The sequence below is a fragment of the Urocitellus parryii genome, chromosome 2, assembly GCF_045843805.1.
Source record: "Urocitellus parryii isolate mUroPar1 chromosome 2, mUroPar1.hap1, whole genome shotgun sequence".
In the NCBI taxonomy this organism is placed as follows: Eukaryota; Metazoa; Chordata; class Mammalia; order Rodentia; family Sciuridae; genus Urocitellus; species Urocitellus parryii.
Window position 1 is genome coordinate 41,567,695 of NC_135532.1, and position 14,499 is coordinate 41,582,193.

The 14,499-nt window shown below is 47.3% G+C and overlaps 1 protein-coding gene across 1 annotated transcript in view; it reads left to right on the forward strand.

Annotated features, from left to right (window-relative positions):
* The first annotated feature begins 374 nt into the window (after positions 1 to 374).
* Positions 375 to 14,499, forward strand: part of Siah3 (siah E3 ubiquitin protein ligase family member 3) — a 62,152-nt gene continuing 48,027 nt past the window's right edge. The window contains exon 1 of the mRNA XM_026411951.2: positions 375 to 581. Within this exon, the coding sequence (XP_026267736.1) occupies positions 447 to 581 (135 nt within the window). The 5' untranslated portion in view covers positions 375 to 446. The remainder of the gene's footprint in view (positions 582 to 14,499) is intronic.

The following is a 14,499-nucleotide window of genomic DNA, read 5'->3' on the forward strand; positions in this document are numbered from 1 at the left end:
TTTTTGGGGGGGGGGGCAGGGCATTAAGAAAGGCTCTCATGTTAAATTAAGTCAATTAATAAATGGAGACACATTAAGCAATCAATTTTGTCAGCCTATCTCCCCAGCATTATGTATGGTTGGCTGTAATCACAAGATAAATGCAATGTGCTGATCTATGGTAATGTTCAATAATACATTCTCCGCCAGGCTCAATTCATCAGGGAGTTTCGGTAGGGGAGGCATTTGTTATTGGCTGTCTCTGCACCTCAAGGATAACATTTCTGTCCTTTTGATTGGCTGCCCCACTGCTGCAAGATTCTAACCGTCTTATTTTGATGATGAATATGAAGGCACGCTAAGCCGGGCTGGAGCGGAGTGTCTCAGAGGCTGCGTTCCTTCCAGAGCCCAAGGACCTACAGCTCCCTCCTCTGCCTTCCTGTGCCAACAACCCCCCAAAAGTTGTGATGCTTTTCTTTACCCAGTGCTTTGGGGCTGTGTTAGATCTCATTCACCTCCGGTTTCAGCACTACAAAGCCAAACGGGTTTTCTCTGCTGCTGGGCAACTTGTCTGCGTTGTCAATCCCACGCACAACCTAAAGGTGAGTCGCTGTCTCGCAGCATTGTGCATGCATTCTGCTCGGGGGACTCGTCCCTCCTCTTGGCGACCGGCCGCGGTGAGCCTCCCGCGTACCCCGAGCCCCTTCCAAATACCGGTTCGCGGGTGCTGGGACCCTGTGGTCCTCGGAGGTGATTGCCTGGGCTCTTTCTGGCTCTCTAGCTGGCTGGGTGCTTGTGCTGACGGTGTGCTGTTTCCCTAAAACACTGGAGCGATGGTCTGGTGTCTTCCCCACGCCGGCAACAGGAGCAGGATGGTGGGGGGAGGGGGGGGCAGGTGGATGAAGGTGGTGGAGAGAGTATGTGTGTTGAGCAGGGCGTGGGTGGGGGGCGGTGTACCCACCACTCTTTCAAATGTTTGTGGGCAAGTGCTCAGAAGATAGGATTTGAAAAGTTACCATGTCGCTGTCTGTCCCATGAGCTGGGAAAGGCAGTTAAGTACAGGGATTTTGGAAGCCCCTGCTGGCTAGGGGGCTACAGATCCAGCAAAAAGTACCTGCAGGACTGAGCAGCCCCGAGACAGGGAATTGGTGAGGGGGCTCCTTCTGCAAAGTATTGGCCCTTGTCCTTGGACTTGGTGTGTTCCTGCCAGCTAGATGGGCACCTTTCTCCTGAGTACAGGAGGAGGGGGAGGAGGGCTTTGCTTCAGTTGTGTAATAATGAAACCAGCTTGGAGCCTCTGCTGCCTCAAGCTTTGCTGGCAGCTGGGTGCTGAGCTGCTGGTGGCTGCCTGGCTACTCCTCTGCTGTCCTTGCCTCTGCTTTTGTGCCTTCTGTCAAGGCCCTTTAAGAGAGAGTCAAAACATGGGCTCTAGAAGGATCACTATACCTCACAGCCAGGGCTGAGGGGGAAATGAATCAAGAGCCACTGGCCAGGGGTGATGGAGAGGAGGGGCAGAAAATGGGGTGAGGCATGGTGGGAGGACTCAGCTGAACTCTCCACATGAGAAACTCTGAGCCACTTTGGCTCTGTCCTGAAATAAAAGGTGGGACTCTTTCTTTGAGAGTTGCTTTTGGGTGCTCCCCACTGTACTGGAGGATTGAGGGCAGGGGGAGGGGCCAGTCTGTAGCAGGAATGCTGGACAGTGTCCACGAGGACAGATCTGTCCTTCTGACCACTGCTGCTAGGTAGAGTGTTGGATGTTGCCTATCACTTTATGAACTCTCACCTGGCAGCTGTCCTTAGCTGCCACCCTACAAGCCTCTGCTGATCATCCCTCCAAACCCCATTCCTGGAAGTCCCTAGGAAGGACAGCTGCCTGGAGAGCCTGAGGCCACATGCCAAGGCCAGCCCCAAGTGCAGGAGCCATGGACTGCCCTGGAACCAGCACACTTGACCCCACCTAGGAACCGACTTCCTGGGACCTTAGCTGTGACTAATACCATCTCACTAACATTTCCTGCTCTCTCTCCCTCTCTCCCTCTGGGTCTGGCTTATGCGTGCTCTCTCTCTCTCTCCTCTCATTCCTTTCTTTCTTTATAGCTTAGTTTTATAAATGAGAACTCTCTACCAGTCATCCCTGACAAAGCAAGTGTATAGCATGCATATTAAAATATAATTCTGAATTCTATTTTATGGTCGCTTTTGAGACCACATTCGAACTCCCATTATTTTGTCACTTTACATTAGTTAGTTCCCTGTGGCAAGAAATTTTGTTTACTCCTGTTTTGCATTTTAATACCTTTAAAATTGTTTACGAGACTTAGCATTTCTGAGGTTTGAATTTATATGGTTCATTGACCGTAGCTGATGATGGAGGAGAGAGGGGTGCGGAGGTCTTGGTGTGGGGTGAGGGGATATTTTGGGGTGACATCTGTTTGGATATTGACACTTATTCCTGCTGCAAAACCCAGGGATTCAGAGTCAGGACTGGAAACCTTGAGTTAGCTCTGACCAACTGTGTGACCTTGAATGATTGAACCTCTCTGAGACTCCCCTTTATCACCTTCAACAGGAGCATAGGAATAATTGTCCTGGCTCCTCCACAGCATTGTGAGGCTGCCAAGAAATATGAGGGGCAAATGTGCTTTGTAATACTCTCCTCTAAAAAAAAAAGTATGTTTTTGCATACAATTTGTAGGAACTTCAAAAGTTGTCACTTGGAGCCTTCAGGCAACTTGGAAATCCTATAAGCAGGAACATAAAAATAGGTGACATATGCTTTGAGGGGCTATTTTGCCCGGCTCACTTTTTCACATACACTCTCATTTGATTTTTCATTTCCCATTAAAAAAAAATCCACTTAGGGAGTTTGCTTATAAAAGAACCACCACTGGTGTGTGTGTGGGGGAAGCATGTGGAGTGTAAGAATGCTGTCAGGCTTGGGGCACAGCATAGAGTTCAGAGGGGTCTCCATAAGCACCCCATGCTCATCCAGGATCTGGGTGGCCCAGCATTTAAGTTTACCTACTCCTCACACCTGAGGCCTAACACTCATTTGCAGAGTTTCTAAAGGAACAACCCTCTAGAAATATCACCGCCCCACTGCTTAGATTAAAAAGTGCACAAAGGCTGAAAAAAAGGTTCTCTTTGTAAACGTTAATTTCCATAAATAGACCACAGGAGTATGCCTTCAATGTAAATAAGCTGTGATCTACATAAATAAATATCCCTCTTTCTTAAAGGGAGAGAGAGAGAGAGAGAGAGAGAGAGAGAGAGAGAGAGAGAGAGAACACGAACAAACTGTGGCAATATAACCCAGAATAGCTATTGATCTGTGGTGCTTCCCCACACTTTGTATGACAGGCTGGAACATGAAATTGTGACCAAGGACAGAGAGACTGCAACCTTGTTTTCAATGTTGTATGTAGCTACAAAGAAGGCTGGGAAGCCTGCATTTTTCTTTGTGGAAGTACTTTTACACTCTTTATCTTTGTCTGGGTTTTCCTGGGAATTCTCACAACATCCAAGAACCCGAGGCAAATGCTAGATTATAATCCAAATTCACTTACTGAGAAGAGCAACTCGTGTATTTACTGTGCTTTTATAGGTCACCTTCATTCTCAATCTTATTATGGTGATTACTCAGCAACCTGGGATTCCTTCAAGCCTCATGCCTCTTCTTTTAAGTGGAAGGCAAAGTCTTCCTGGGGCTGCAGACACCATGGTTAGAGCCATTACACCACTAAGCCTACCCTAATTAAAAGGGTCCTTTGGAGTAAATGGCATTGTGCTAGAGAGACTTCAGCTCTAAGAGAATGCCAGGCAATACAGCAAATAAGATTGTGTCCCTGTGTCTGTCTCTGTCTGTAGGGATGACTTCTTGCAAAGATAAGGGTTTCAAATGGTACCCCCACTTTTCCTTCCCGCTTCATGAGAGACAGCTCCCAAGGGGCCAGCTTTCTTGGCTCGCTGCCCTCTGCTTCCCAGGTCACAGAGTTATTGCAATGCGGCGAGAAAGCTGCAGGCGGCGCTCTTGAGGCTGCCGCGCCTGGGTCTGATTCAGCATTCCTTCCTTCCGCGCGTCCTTTGCTTGTTTCCGACCCAAGAAGCCTTTCTCCCCTGGCTCCTCTCCCGTTGGCACTGGCTGCCCTGCGCAGCGCTGCCTTCTGCCCCGCCTGCAGACCGTACCCTTTGAGGGTGGGCGGGATGGCCAGTTCCTGCAGCCTGGTTTCTCCCAGGGAAGGGTCTGCAGCCCCAGCCAGAGCCCTTCTGCGGTCTGTCTTCAGCACTCCGCCAGCGGACAGTGACTGAGAAGAGATGTCTGTGCGACTTCCTCCTTTTAACCACAGGCCTTGAAAACAAGTTCCTGAAAAAAAAAAAAAATGCTTTCTGCAAAAATACCCGAAATGCGAAATGCTTTCTGGCAAACTTCCAAAAGGCCCTCTCTCATACCTCCATGCAGTGCCCTCCTCTGCGTCCTGACCTGGGAACAGAAGTCTTCCCACCTCCCTGGAAGGGAAGGTTAGTCCTGCCTCCAGCCAGCCAGATCCCTGCTGCTCTTGTCTGTGGTAACCCATTAACCTTGGGCTTACAGACAAAAACACGGAATGGGACAATGATGGGTTTAAGTGCCTGGCAGATTTGAGACCTGTAACTGGGGCATTTCAGTACCATTCCTGTAGTATCCCTGTGCCTTTCATTCTAAGACCAGCCTATGGGGGAAATGTATTCCGAGTGGTGGGGCGGGGGAGGAAAGAGGAGATGATCCTCCAAGGAGAGAAACAGGAGAGATGTGAGATGTATGGCAAAGCCAAACATCACCTCCAACTGTTTATTGGGATAATCTTTGGAAATCCCTGGCTGCCCTGGGGCTTTGCTAACTGCCTGACACAGCACAGCAGGGAGCAGCAGGGATGTGAGCTGAAGACCCGAGCAAAACCTGAGCTTTGTTTTTAGAGATTTAGAAATGGCCTTTGGAGGTAAAGCAGTTAAGGGTTTCTGACAGGATTGTTTAAGAGCTGGGATGTGGGTTACCCAGTTCTTATTTATTCACACAGCCACCTCTGAGGGCTCTGTTCCCAGTCCTCTGACCAATTTCCCCATCTTCTTTCTCTGCCTAGACTGGAGCCACCTCCTGCTCATTAGCACTTGTCAGGGGCTGGGGAGAGGTACTGGCGAAGGAGTAGGTCTAGGCTGGTGGTCTGCATCTCTGAGCTTTATCCTAGAGGCTGTCTGCAGCCTCTTCCAGCCCCTTGGTATTGTATGACACTCGACTCGATGGGCACGGAGCAGTCGAGCAGCTTTTCTGGTTAATGGTGATTGCAAATGAGGCTCCGGAGTCACATAACAGGAGGCCCAGAGCCCTGAGCAGTAATTTGGTTAGCTGTGTGCTAGTGATTGAGTTGCAGGCAAGGCTGAAGCAGGTGACTTGCAGAGGGGAGCAGATTACTTCTGTACTGCGTTTATCCACCAGCCCCCAAGCAAATTCTGTGGTATCCCTTAACCATGGTCCCTCCATATGTAGAGACTATTTGGGAAAATTAGAAAACTGAGACTGAGCTCTTTCTTTGAAATCCACAGTGAGGTCAGAGTTATTTGAATGGCATCCCTGGGATAAGACAGAATACTTTTTGAGGAATTAACAATATGGAGAAAGGGCACAGGGGTGCATACCTATAATCTCAGTGACTCAGGAGCTGAGGCAGGAGGGTCATAAGTATAAGGCCAGCCTCAGCAACTTAGTGAGGCCCTAAGCAACTTAGGGAGACCCTGTCTCAATAAATAAATAGGGCTGGGGTGTGGTTCAGTGGTTAAGCACCCCTGGGTTCAATCCTGGTATAAAAGAAATTATAAGGGAAAAATGTAACTCTCGGTAAAGGTATTTTACCCTTAAAAAGTCAGCTTCACTCGATCAGCTCTGCTCCCCAAGGGATCAGTGAACCTGTTTAGATGTGAAATGACTCAGAAGAGGGGTCAACCTGGAGAATGGAGACCCACCCTCCCATGGGTTCTGTGGCTCAGGAAATGTGGGTGGAATGTCAAAGCTGGGAGATTAAACCTTATTTTATAATCAAGGACACTACTTACGCTGGTTTCCTGTGGCTGCTGTAACAAATTGCTACAAACTGGGCAGCTTAACAACACAATAAAGCACAGAAATGCATTGTCTGTCTCACAGTCCTGGAGACCAGGCACTGGCAGGGCCAGGCTCCCTCAGAACTCGCTAGGGCAGAATCCCTAAAGGCTCCGCGCACCCCTTGGCTTGTGGCTACATCTCTCCTATCTCTGCTTCCACACGCCTCCTTCTCTGCTGTGTGTTGTCTCCTTTGTGTGTTTATCTTTTGAGGACACAGGTGACTGCACTTTGGGCCTGCCTGGATAACACTGGATGAGCTTCCCCTCCCATTATCCTTAGTTTATTCACACCTTTGGCAATATGATAGTCACTCTTTTGGTGTATAAGATAATATTCACAGGTTCAGGGCATTGGGATGTGGGCATATCTTTGAAGACTACCATTTGACCTCCTGCACGACTTTTGCAAAGTCTGCCTATTTAGGGACAGAAGTTAGGTCTCCTTTTGCCAGATCTTTATCACTAAACTCCTCAGGCTGCCTTCAAATTACCCAAGCTAAATGTCCCAGGTACATACTGAGGGGCGGAAACTTGCCCTTATTGTACCTTATCACTCCACTTGGGGCCAGCAACCTGGCCTCATGGGCTGCACCACACACCCTACCATCCCCCTTCATCAAACCCACATTTCTTAGCAAATCACAGCCTCTACCTCCTCCTCCTCCTCCTTTATTCCTCCATCCTTCTTCAAATTTTCTGTCCTTCTCTATTTCAAATTCCTTTGGGGGGGGGCAGTGAGGGTGGGGATCAGTACTGAGGATTGAATCCAAGGCCTTGTGCATGCTAGGCAAGTGCTCTATCACTGAGCTACATCCCCAGCTCTTTTAAAATTTTATTTGGGACAGGGTCTCATTTAGTTGCTCAGGCTGGCCTTGAACTTGTGATCCTCCTGCCTCAGCCTCCTGAGTAGCTGGAATTATAGGCGTGTGTCACCACACCTTTCTTCTTTTTCAAATTCTTTTACAAATAGTATAATTCATACACATGCATACATACCATATTTGAAAAATCAGATGTTAATAAGGTACACAGTAAAAGGGTAGAGCTTTCTATTTTATCCTTGGTGCCTATGTTATAAGTCCACAAGATCAATATGGGGAGAAGGAGCGAATTTGTGGGGGGGGGGGAGATCATGAGCACTGGGCAAGTGAGTTCAAATCCCAAATGTGCCACTTGCTGACACCTGGCCTTGAACTTAGCCTCTTAGAGGCTCCAGGTCCTCATCTATACAGAAGAGAAAACAATGTTCCCCTTCTCTGATGGCTATGAGAACCGAAGGAGCTCACATCATCAAATGCCCACTGTGGAGGAGAGTCCCAGCAGCAGCTTCTGTCAACATGCTTATTAGAGTAACAGTGGCTCCCCACACCCCCAACCTGGCAGTCGCCCTTGGCCTTTCCTCTCTCTCTGCCAGGCAGTACTCACGATTTCTTTCTAGTATTTATTTGCACATTGCCTTTAGCCTTGAAGGGAATTTTAATAAAATAATTTCTTGCCATATACAGATTTAATGTTTAGCTTCAAAGTGCTGAGCCCTATTGGGTTCTGAGTCTAGAAGTCCAGAGGGAGAGGAGCTGGGTCTTGGCAGGACATATGTGCCCACCATGGAACAGGGGTTGAGTGAGTGGGTGCCCTGTCATTCACAGAGCCAGGAGCCGTGCAGTGCAGATAAATCTCCTTCTCCACCCATCCTGAACACTTGCCCCTTATGACTTATTCATGGCTTCTTTCCATTAGCAGCAGCTGGAGGAAGCACACGGGTAGAGGCACACACTCTCGCACACACAAATGATGGCCACCCTGAGATGTCCACGTGGGTGGACCCTGAGTGGCCTCTGAATAGCAGTGATATTCAGGTCACAGGTGCTGATCCCAGTCGGTGGGGTCAATGCAATAGAAGGAAAAATGGAGATGAACAGGATCCTCCCCCCACCCACCTGTGACTGATCACTCCAGGCTCGGGAGAGAGGGGAGGGGACAGAGTAGTGCCCAGAAAGAAAGAGTAATATTTCAGCTAAGTATGGGTTTGGGAGTCAGACAGATCTGGGCTTAATCTGAATCCTGCTTTTCTTTTCTTTTGTATTTATATGTGACAGTAGAATGTATTTTGACATATCATATATACATGGAGTATAACTTCCCATTCTTGCGGTTGTACATGATGTGGAGTTACACTGGTCATGTATTCATATATGAACATAGGAAAGGTATGTCCGATTCATTCTACTATCTTTCCTATGTCCAGCCCTCCCTTTTGTTCCCCTTTGGCTAACCCCCATCATGTTATTTTTATTTTTAAATTTTATCTAATAATATCTTTTAAATAACACATTTTAAAATTTATCTAATAATATCTTTCAAATTCTTTATTTTTAATTGACACAGAAAATGTACAAATATACAGGGTACAATATGATAATTCAACACAAGTACATAATCAAATCAGGGTAATCCACATTTCTGCATCATTGAGCATTTATCATTCCTATGTGTCCAGAACCTTTGACATCTTTGACCTCCTTGAGTCTTGCTTCCTCACCTGTAAAAGGGTTGGTGTAGAGAATACCAACGTGCTCAGGACCTGGCACATTATAATTACTCCATCCACAGTAGTTACATTATCATTACTATTGAGTTCGAGTCCTCAGACATATTACCTGGTGCACAGGGTGTGACTCAGTTTGCCTAACTTGAAAGGGTGAGCAAACTTCCACTACTGGATGTTGGGAATGACTGGGCAGGGACAGAGGTAGAAGGTCCCACCTGTTGAGGGACCAAGTTTCAAACTATTGTGTGTTCAAGCAAAGAAAACCAGAATGATATTCTATGCAAGGCTTGAGTCTCACAAATGAGGCTCAAAGGGATAAGGTGACATGTCCAAGGTCACAGCTGGATGGGCTGCAGTAGGGCCAGTCCAACCCTCATGCTCTGCATTCAGCCACTGCTCTGCCTCTGCCACCACCCCATGAGGGGTGGGCAGCTTGGTTAAGGTCACTGCCTCTGTGATGTGTCCCCACAGTGGTGCTGGACATTTTTCCAGAGGGCCCTCATTCTCAGGACATGGCTAAGGTCTGAACCTGCTGGGCAGCTGTGGGGCAATAAAACCGCAAGTATTTCTTGTGTCTCTAGTGCTGGGTTATAATGAGGGCTAGGGACAAGACTCCATGGGATGTCACCAGAGCCTCACAGCTATAACCCCCAGACATAGCCTGATGGATCAAGTTCTACCAGCAAAGGTTACATTTTCATCTTGACCATGGGCCCAGTATGAAAGGACCATCATCAGAAAACAGGTCAGAAAGCAGCCTAGTGTTTTCAGCCAAAGAACAGGGTCTTTGTGGCTAATTTAGAATTGTGGTCTAACTGGAAATGTCAGTTGTACTTGCACAACGCTGTATCTCTTAATAATTTCTTAGACCTTTAATGTATTTTTAATCATGAATCCACAATGAGGCGGGAGCTGTGTGCTGCAGGGCTGCCTGCAGCTGCCTGCCGTTGGACTCCACAAGGAGAGAATGGCCTGAGAAAGGAGGGGCTGGCCTGGCAGGAGAGCAGGGCCCTCTGCAGAAGAGCTCTGCAAACCACAGCTGAGGAGGGAAGATGGGGATAGGTTGGCCTCAGAGATGGAACCAAATTCAGATCAATAAGTGCAGATTTTACAAGAGACTGGTGAGCAAGCCCGGCCACCTCTGGCTTTGTAGCCAGACTTCGTGGCGACCTCAGATCTGACTCACAGAACTTGGCCAAGATGTGCCGAGAAGTCTAAGGTTAGTAGCCACTCAGAACCTCTTCTGCCAGTTAGGATTATATTGTGGTTTTAACCTAGGCTGAGCTGGGACACATCCTCAACCCTTCAGATGATAATTTTCTACTGTGTCAGTTATGCACACGATAATAACAATAATGACAATAGCAATCAGAAGTAGCTACATTGAAAGCGTGCTACATCCAGGAACTCTGTTAAATCCTTATGCATCTGCCACTGGGAAATAGTATTTTGTAAATTCATATCCTGTGCTTTAAAACACTTCTTGACATGTCATCCCTAAGAGTTCACTTTTCACAACAAACAACGGGGCCAACTTACTGGATCCTAGGACTCATATTGGATATATTATTTTTTATTTAAAAATACTTAGGGACCCCCATCTTACTCATCCTCATGTATAAACACATGCTCCAGCTCTTGGTGGTGATCCTGGGCTGTATTCTCTGTGTTTCTGTAGGCTGCCCCATGGAATTGAGCCCCTGTGGCCTGTAGCAGTGACTCTGTGGCTCTTCCACCGCTTGCTGGAGTCACCTTCCAAATAAACTATCATACCCATGGCCTTATCTCAGGCTCTGCTTTAACCCAGATTAAGACTGTGTGTGTGTGTGTGTGTGTGTTACTGCATAACATTTATTGAGCACTTACTAAATGCCAAACACTTCAATAAGTGACTTACTTGAATTTCTTTTTATTAAGAAAAGCCTCAAGATAATGCCCCAAGTGTGTGCCAAAATCACACACGAGGAAGCTGAGGCCCAGGAGACAAAGTGACTTGCCCAAGGCTCCATCCCATTCATGAAAAAGTCTACTGCATGCTTTCAACCTCTGTGTTATCTCTTTCTCTCTCTTTCCTGATTTCAGAATAGATTGTCTCCAAGCTTCTGCAAATAGCACAGTATTCCAAATTCAAGCTCTCTAGAAATGATGATTTGCTTAAATACCTTTAGGGACATCTTTGCCACAGCTTTACCTAAATGCCCAACTCAAAATTATCCTATAGCAAAGGAAGTTTATGCTCCAGGACCTTTTTTTTTTTTTTTAATGGGTTACCTGGTTTGACAGGTGGACAGCATGTCTGAAACTAAGACTGACCCCTGATCCGGGAGGTGTGGTTGCCTTGTCAACATCTGACTTGCTGTTCAGTGACATGGGAGCTAGGGACACATTAGAAATGCACATGCTCTCTAAGCATTGGGATAACATTACCTTTCTCTGAGAAAGAAACAAAGAAAGAGAGATCTTTTTATACAAAAAGAAAAAGGCCCTTTAAGAGAACATGGCTCTTCCCATGCAGCACCTGTTCTGTAAGAACCACAGGCCTTTGAAACATCCTTTCTCATTAGCAGCCACATTCTATTACTGAATCTTTTTTTTTTTCCCCTGAAATCAAAGAAGAACGAAATTTTAATGACCAGCTCTTACCTAATTTAGCTCAGCTTTTACCTTGGTTTCTGGTGAGGCCTTCCCCTAATATTCTACAAACATTTTTTCTTTGCAAAAGTGCCAGGAGAAGAACTGAGCTAAGAGGCGCCAGGGTGGGAGTGGGGAGGCCGTCCCAGGGGCAAGGAATGGGGCTGGCAGGCTGCTCCAGGGCTGTGCTGGAGAAAGGACAGTCAGTGCTCCTGCTCCGGTTAGTGGCTGGAGGAAAATGCTCAGGCAAGAGCCAAGCAGGGGAATCACCAGGACACACGCAGAAGCTACCAAGGGCTGCAGAAGGTTCACAGGTGACACAGAAGTGGGAAGAATGACCAGGACACCTGAGGAAGGCGGCTGAGACCTATGTGATATGCCTTCACTCCCCTGCGGGTCCCCCAGGGTGCCTGTTTATGACAGTACCCTTCAGGGTGGTGGCATGGGGTGAGAGGGCTGGCGCTGGCACCGTAAGGGCCAGACTGTCCCCCACCCGTGTCTTGCACAAGGCCTCCTTGTAGGCAGACGGGCTGCTGAGCACAAGAAGTTGTCTCCCTGAAGCCAAAGTGATACATCTGTTTACGGTAATTAAATAAATGCCAGTTGGACCCCTCTCAGCATGCTTACTGAAGGAAGAGCCAGAAACACCGGGCTCTCCAAGAATCCGAGAGGGATTAGAAACAGAGAGGCGAGCTCCCAGGCACTTCCGCCCACTCTCGAAAGTACTTGGCCAAGGAAGTCTACTTCGGATCCCCAGGCAAAGCCGCATTTGTGTCCTGGCTTAGTCTCCTGTGTCAAGTCACTCAGCCTCAGCCTCTCCATCTGCCAGACCAGAGGGTCCCTCTAAGGTGACCTTGATGTGCAGAGATGGGTATTCACAATTAGATTTATTTACATGCACAATTAGATTTATTTACATGCAGCTTTTCAAAAGAAGCCTCTCTTTAAAAGGAGTTTGAGATGGTCAGGAGTGATGGCACACACCTATGAGCCCAGTGACTCAGGAGGCTGAGGCAGGAGGATCACATGATGGAGGACAGCCTTAGCAATTTAGCCAGACTAAAAAGTCTCAGGGTCATAGCTCAGTGATGCAGCGACCCTGGGTATGGGTTTATTATTAGTTATTATTGCTGTTATTATCTTGCCAGATGTGAGGAGGGTCTTCAGTTGCCGTGCTTGGTCCATGGTTTCTAAGGGTGATTCAGTAAAAGGAGAGAAAAAAAAAATCCATGGGGTGGGGCTCCCATCTGCTGAATTATAGTTGTTTTGACCTCAGGTCAAATGATCTGAAGACTGGTTCTGTCTCCACGTTCTGAAGCTCACTTTTTAATAGCCGGGGGAAGAGGCCCTGTCACTACGGTGCCAAAGGTGGTCTGCAGGTTCTCTAATAAATGAGGGGCATTTGGGGCTTTGTGGGTGGGGGGGATCAGTTTTTCTCTTTCTGCCCTTCTAATCTTTCTTGTGGGCTCTCAGATCTCATGAGGACGAGAGAACATTAAAAGGATCCTTCAATTGTGAAAGCAAAGTTCTTTTTTCACTTGGTTTTAAACACACTCACTTATAAAGTACAAACTATGTGCCAGACACACTGTTCTAATTATGCCTATTGCCTCATTTAATCGTCAAAATAACCCTGTGGAGTAGAGCTATTATTACCACTTCATAAATGAGGAAACTAAGGTGCAGAGAGGGAAAGCAATATGTCCAAGGCCACAGAGCAGCGAGTGATGGGGCCAGGATCATGAAATCAGGAGCCTGCCTGTGTCTTCTACCCTGCCATCCTGCAGAAGGCCTACATTTGGCTAAATGCATGAGGAGGTGAGTGAGCCTCATGTAGCCCAGGGTGGGTTGGGCTGCTGACTGTTCCCTGAGTGCCCTGCTTGAAGCCTCCTGCCTCTCTTGCTGGAAGGAAGGGTAATCTCCTGGACCAGCTCAGATTTCCAGGGATAATTCCGAGCCTCCCATTTTTGGACCTGGGCTCACTAAAAGCTGTCCAATAACCCGAGAATCCTCTGATACATGCTCCCTTTGGTTTTGGTCTCAAAATATGCTAAATCCTGATTTTCAGTGGGATTTGAGGCCCAGGAGATTTTTCTCTCTCTCCTCCCAGCCAGCAGAGGAAGCCTAGGAGCAGGCTACTTGATTATGGGGCCTTCACAATTGAATGGCCTTTTCTTTCCCCTGATAGAGATAGATGCTGATAACTCAGTGATGACGAAAACACTGTAAAGTGTCAAGCGCAGCATGTTTAGTTACAAAAGCTAGGAATAATTGCTTCAGCCTTGCTGCTAAGAAAACCAGTGGTTGAGTCCAGGATAGTTCTAGTAAGAAATTGGCATTCGGGGATTAATTGTTTAGAATGTAATGACTGCTACAACCCAAACTAATGAGAACAGAAGGCTGTATCCAATTTGAATTTTGGAAGTGAAACAGTGTTTTCCAGGCTGACTGATCCAGAATGGAAGGGTGGCTATTGCTGGTTTGTTGTTGTTGTTGTTTGTTTGTTTGTTTTGTTTTTGACCTCAGCATTGGTTGGACAAAAAAATAAGAAAGCATTTTGCAACAGCAGCTTCTGAGACCACTAGGTAAAAGTTTGTGCAAAGACCTCAGGAACATTCTTGATTGATTGCTTAGAAGTCAGGCTGAGCTCTTCCCAAGGCTCTGAGCAGCTTGGGGCCAACAAGGCTGCAGGGAGTCACCTTGCTAGGGAAGGAGCTGGCGACTCTGAGCATCAGTCAGATCCATCCCTGGCACTTACATCTCTGACCTTCAGTAGGTTACCACTTGCTGGATCTGTTCCCTCCTATAAAAGTGGGGTGGATAGCAGCATGTGCCTTGCCAGCCTCCATGGCTCATCCTGAGGATCAAATGAGGAAGTATCTGACAAAGTGCTCAGCAGTCTTCATCTCACAACGTGGTAGAGGGGAACATTTGGAGAAATTCCCCCCCTTTCTGGTTCTTAGCCTTGATTATTCTAAAAAGGACGCCTCATTTCTTCCCCCCCCCCGCCCACCCCCTCTTTTTCCTTTCTTGTAACTTCTTGCAAAGCTATGAGAGCCATGTGAGATAACTGTCATGGCAAACAGTAGTAGCTCAGTACCTAAAAGGACTCAGGGTGGTTTGCTGAGTCCAGATGTACAATAGCCTGAGAGCCCTACAAGGGACTTGACCTGTTCCAAAGGAGCTAGGGAAGTGGGCCTGAAGTT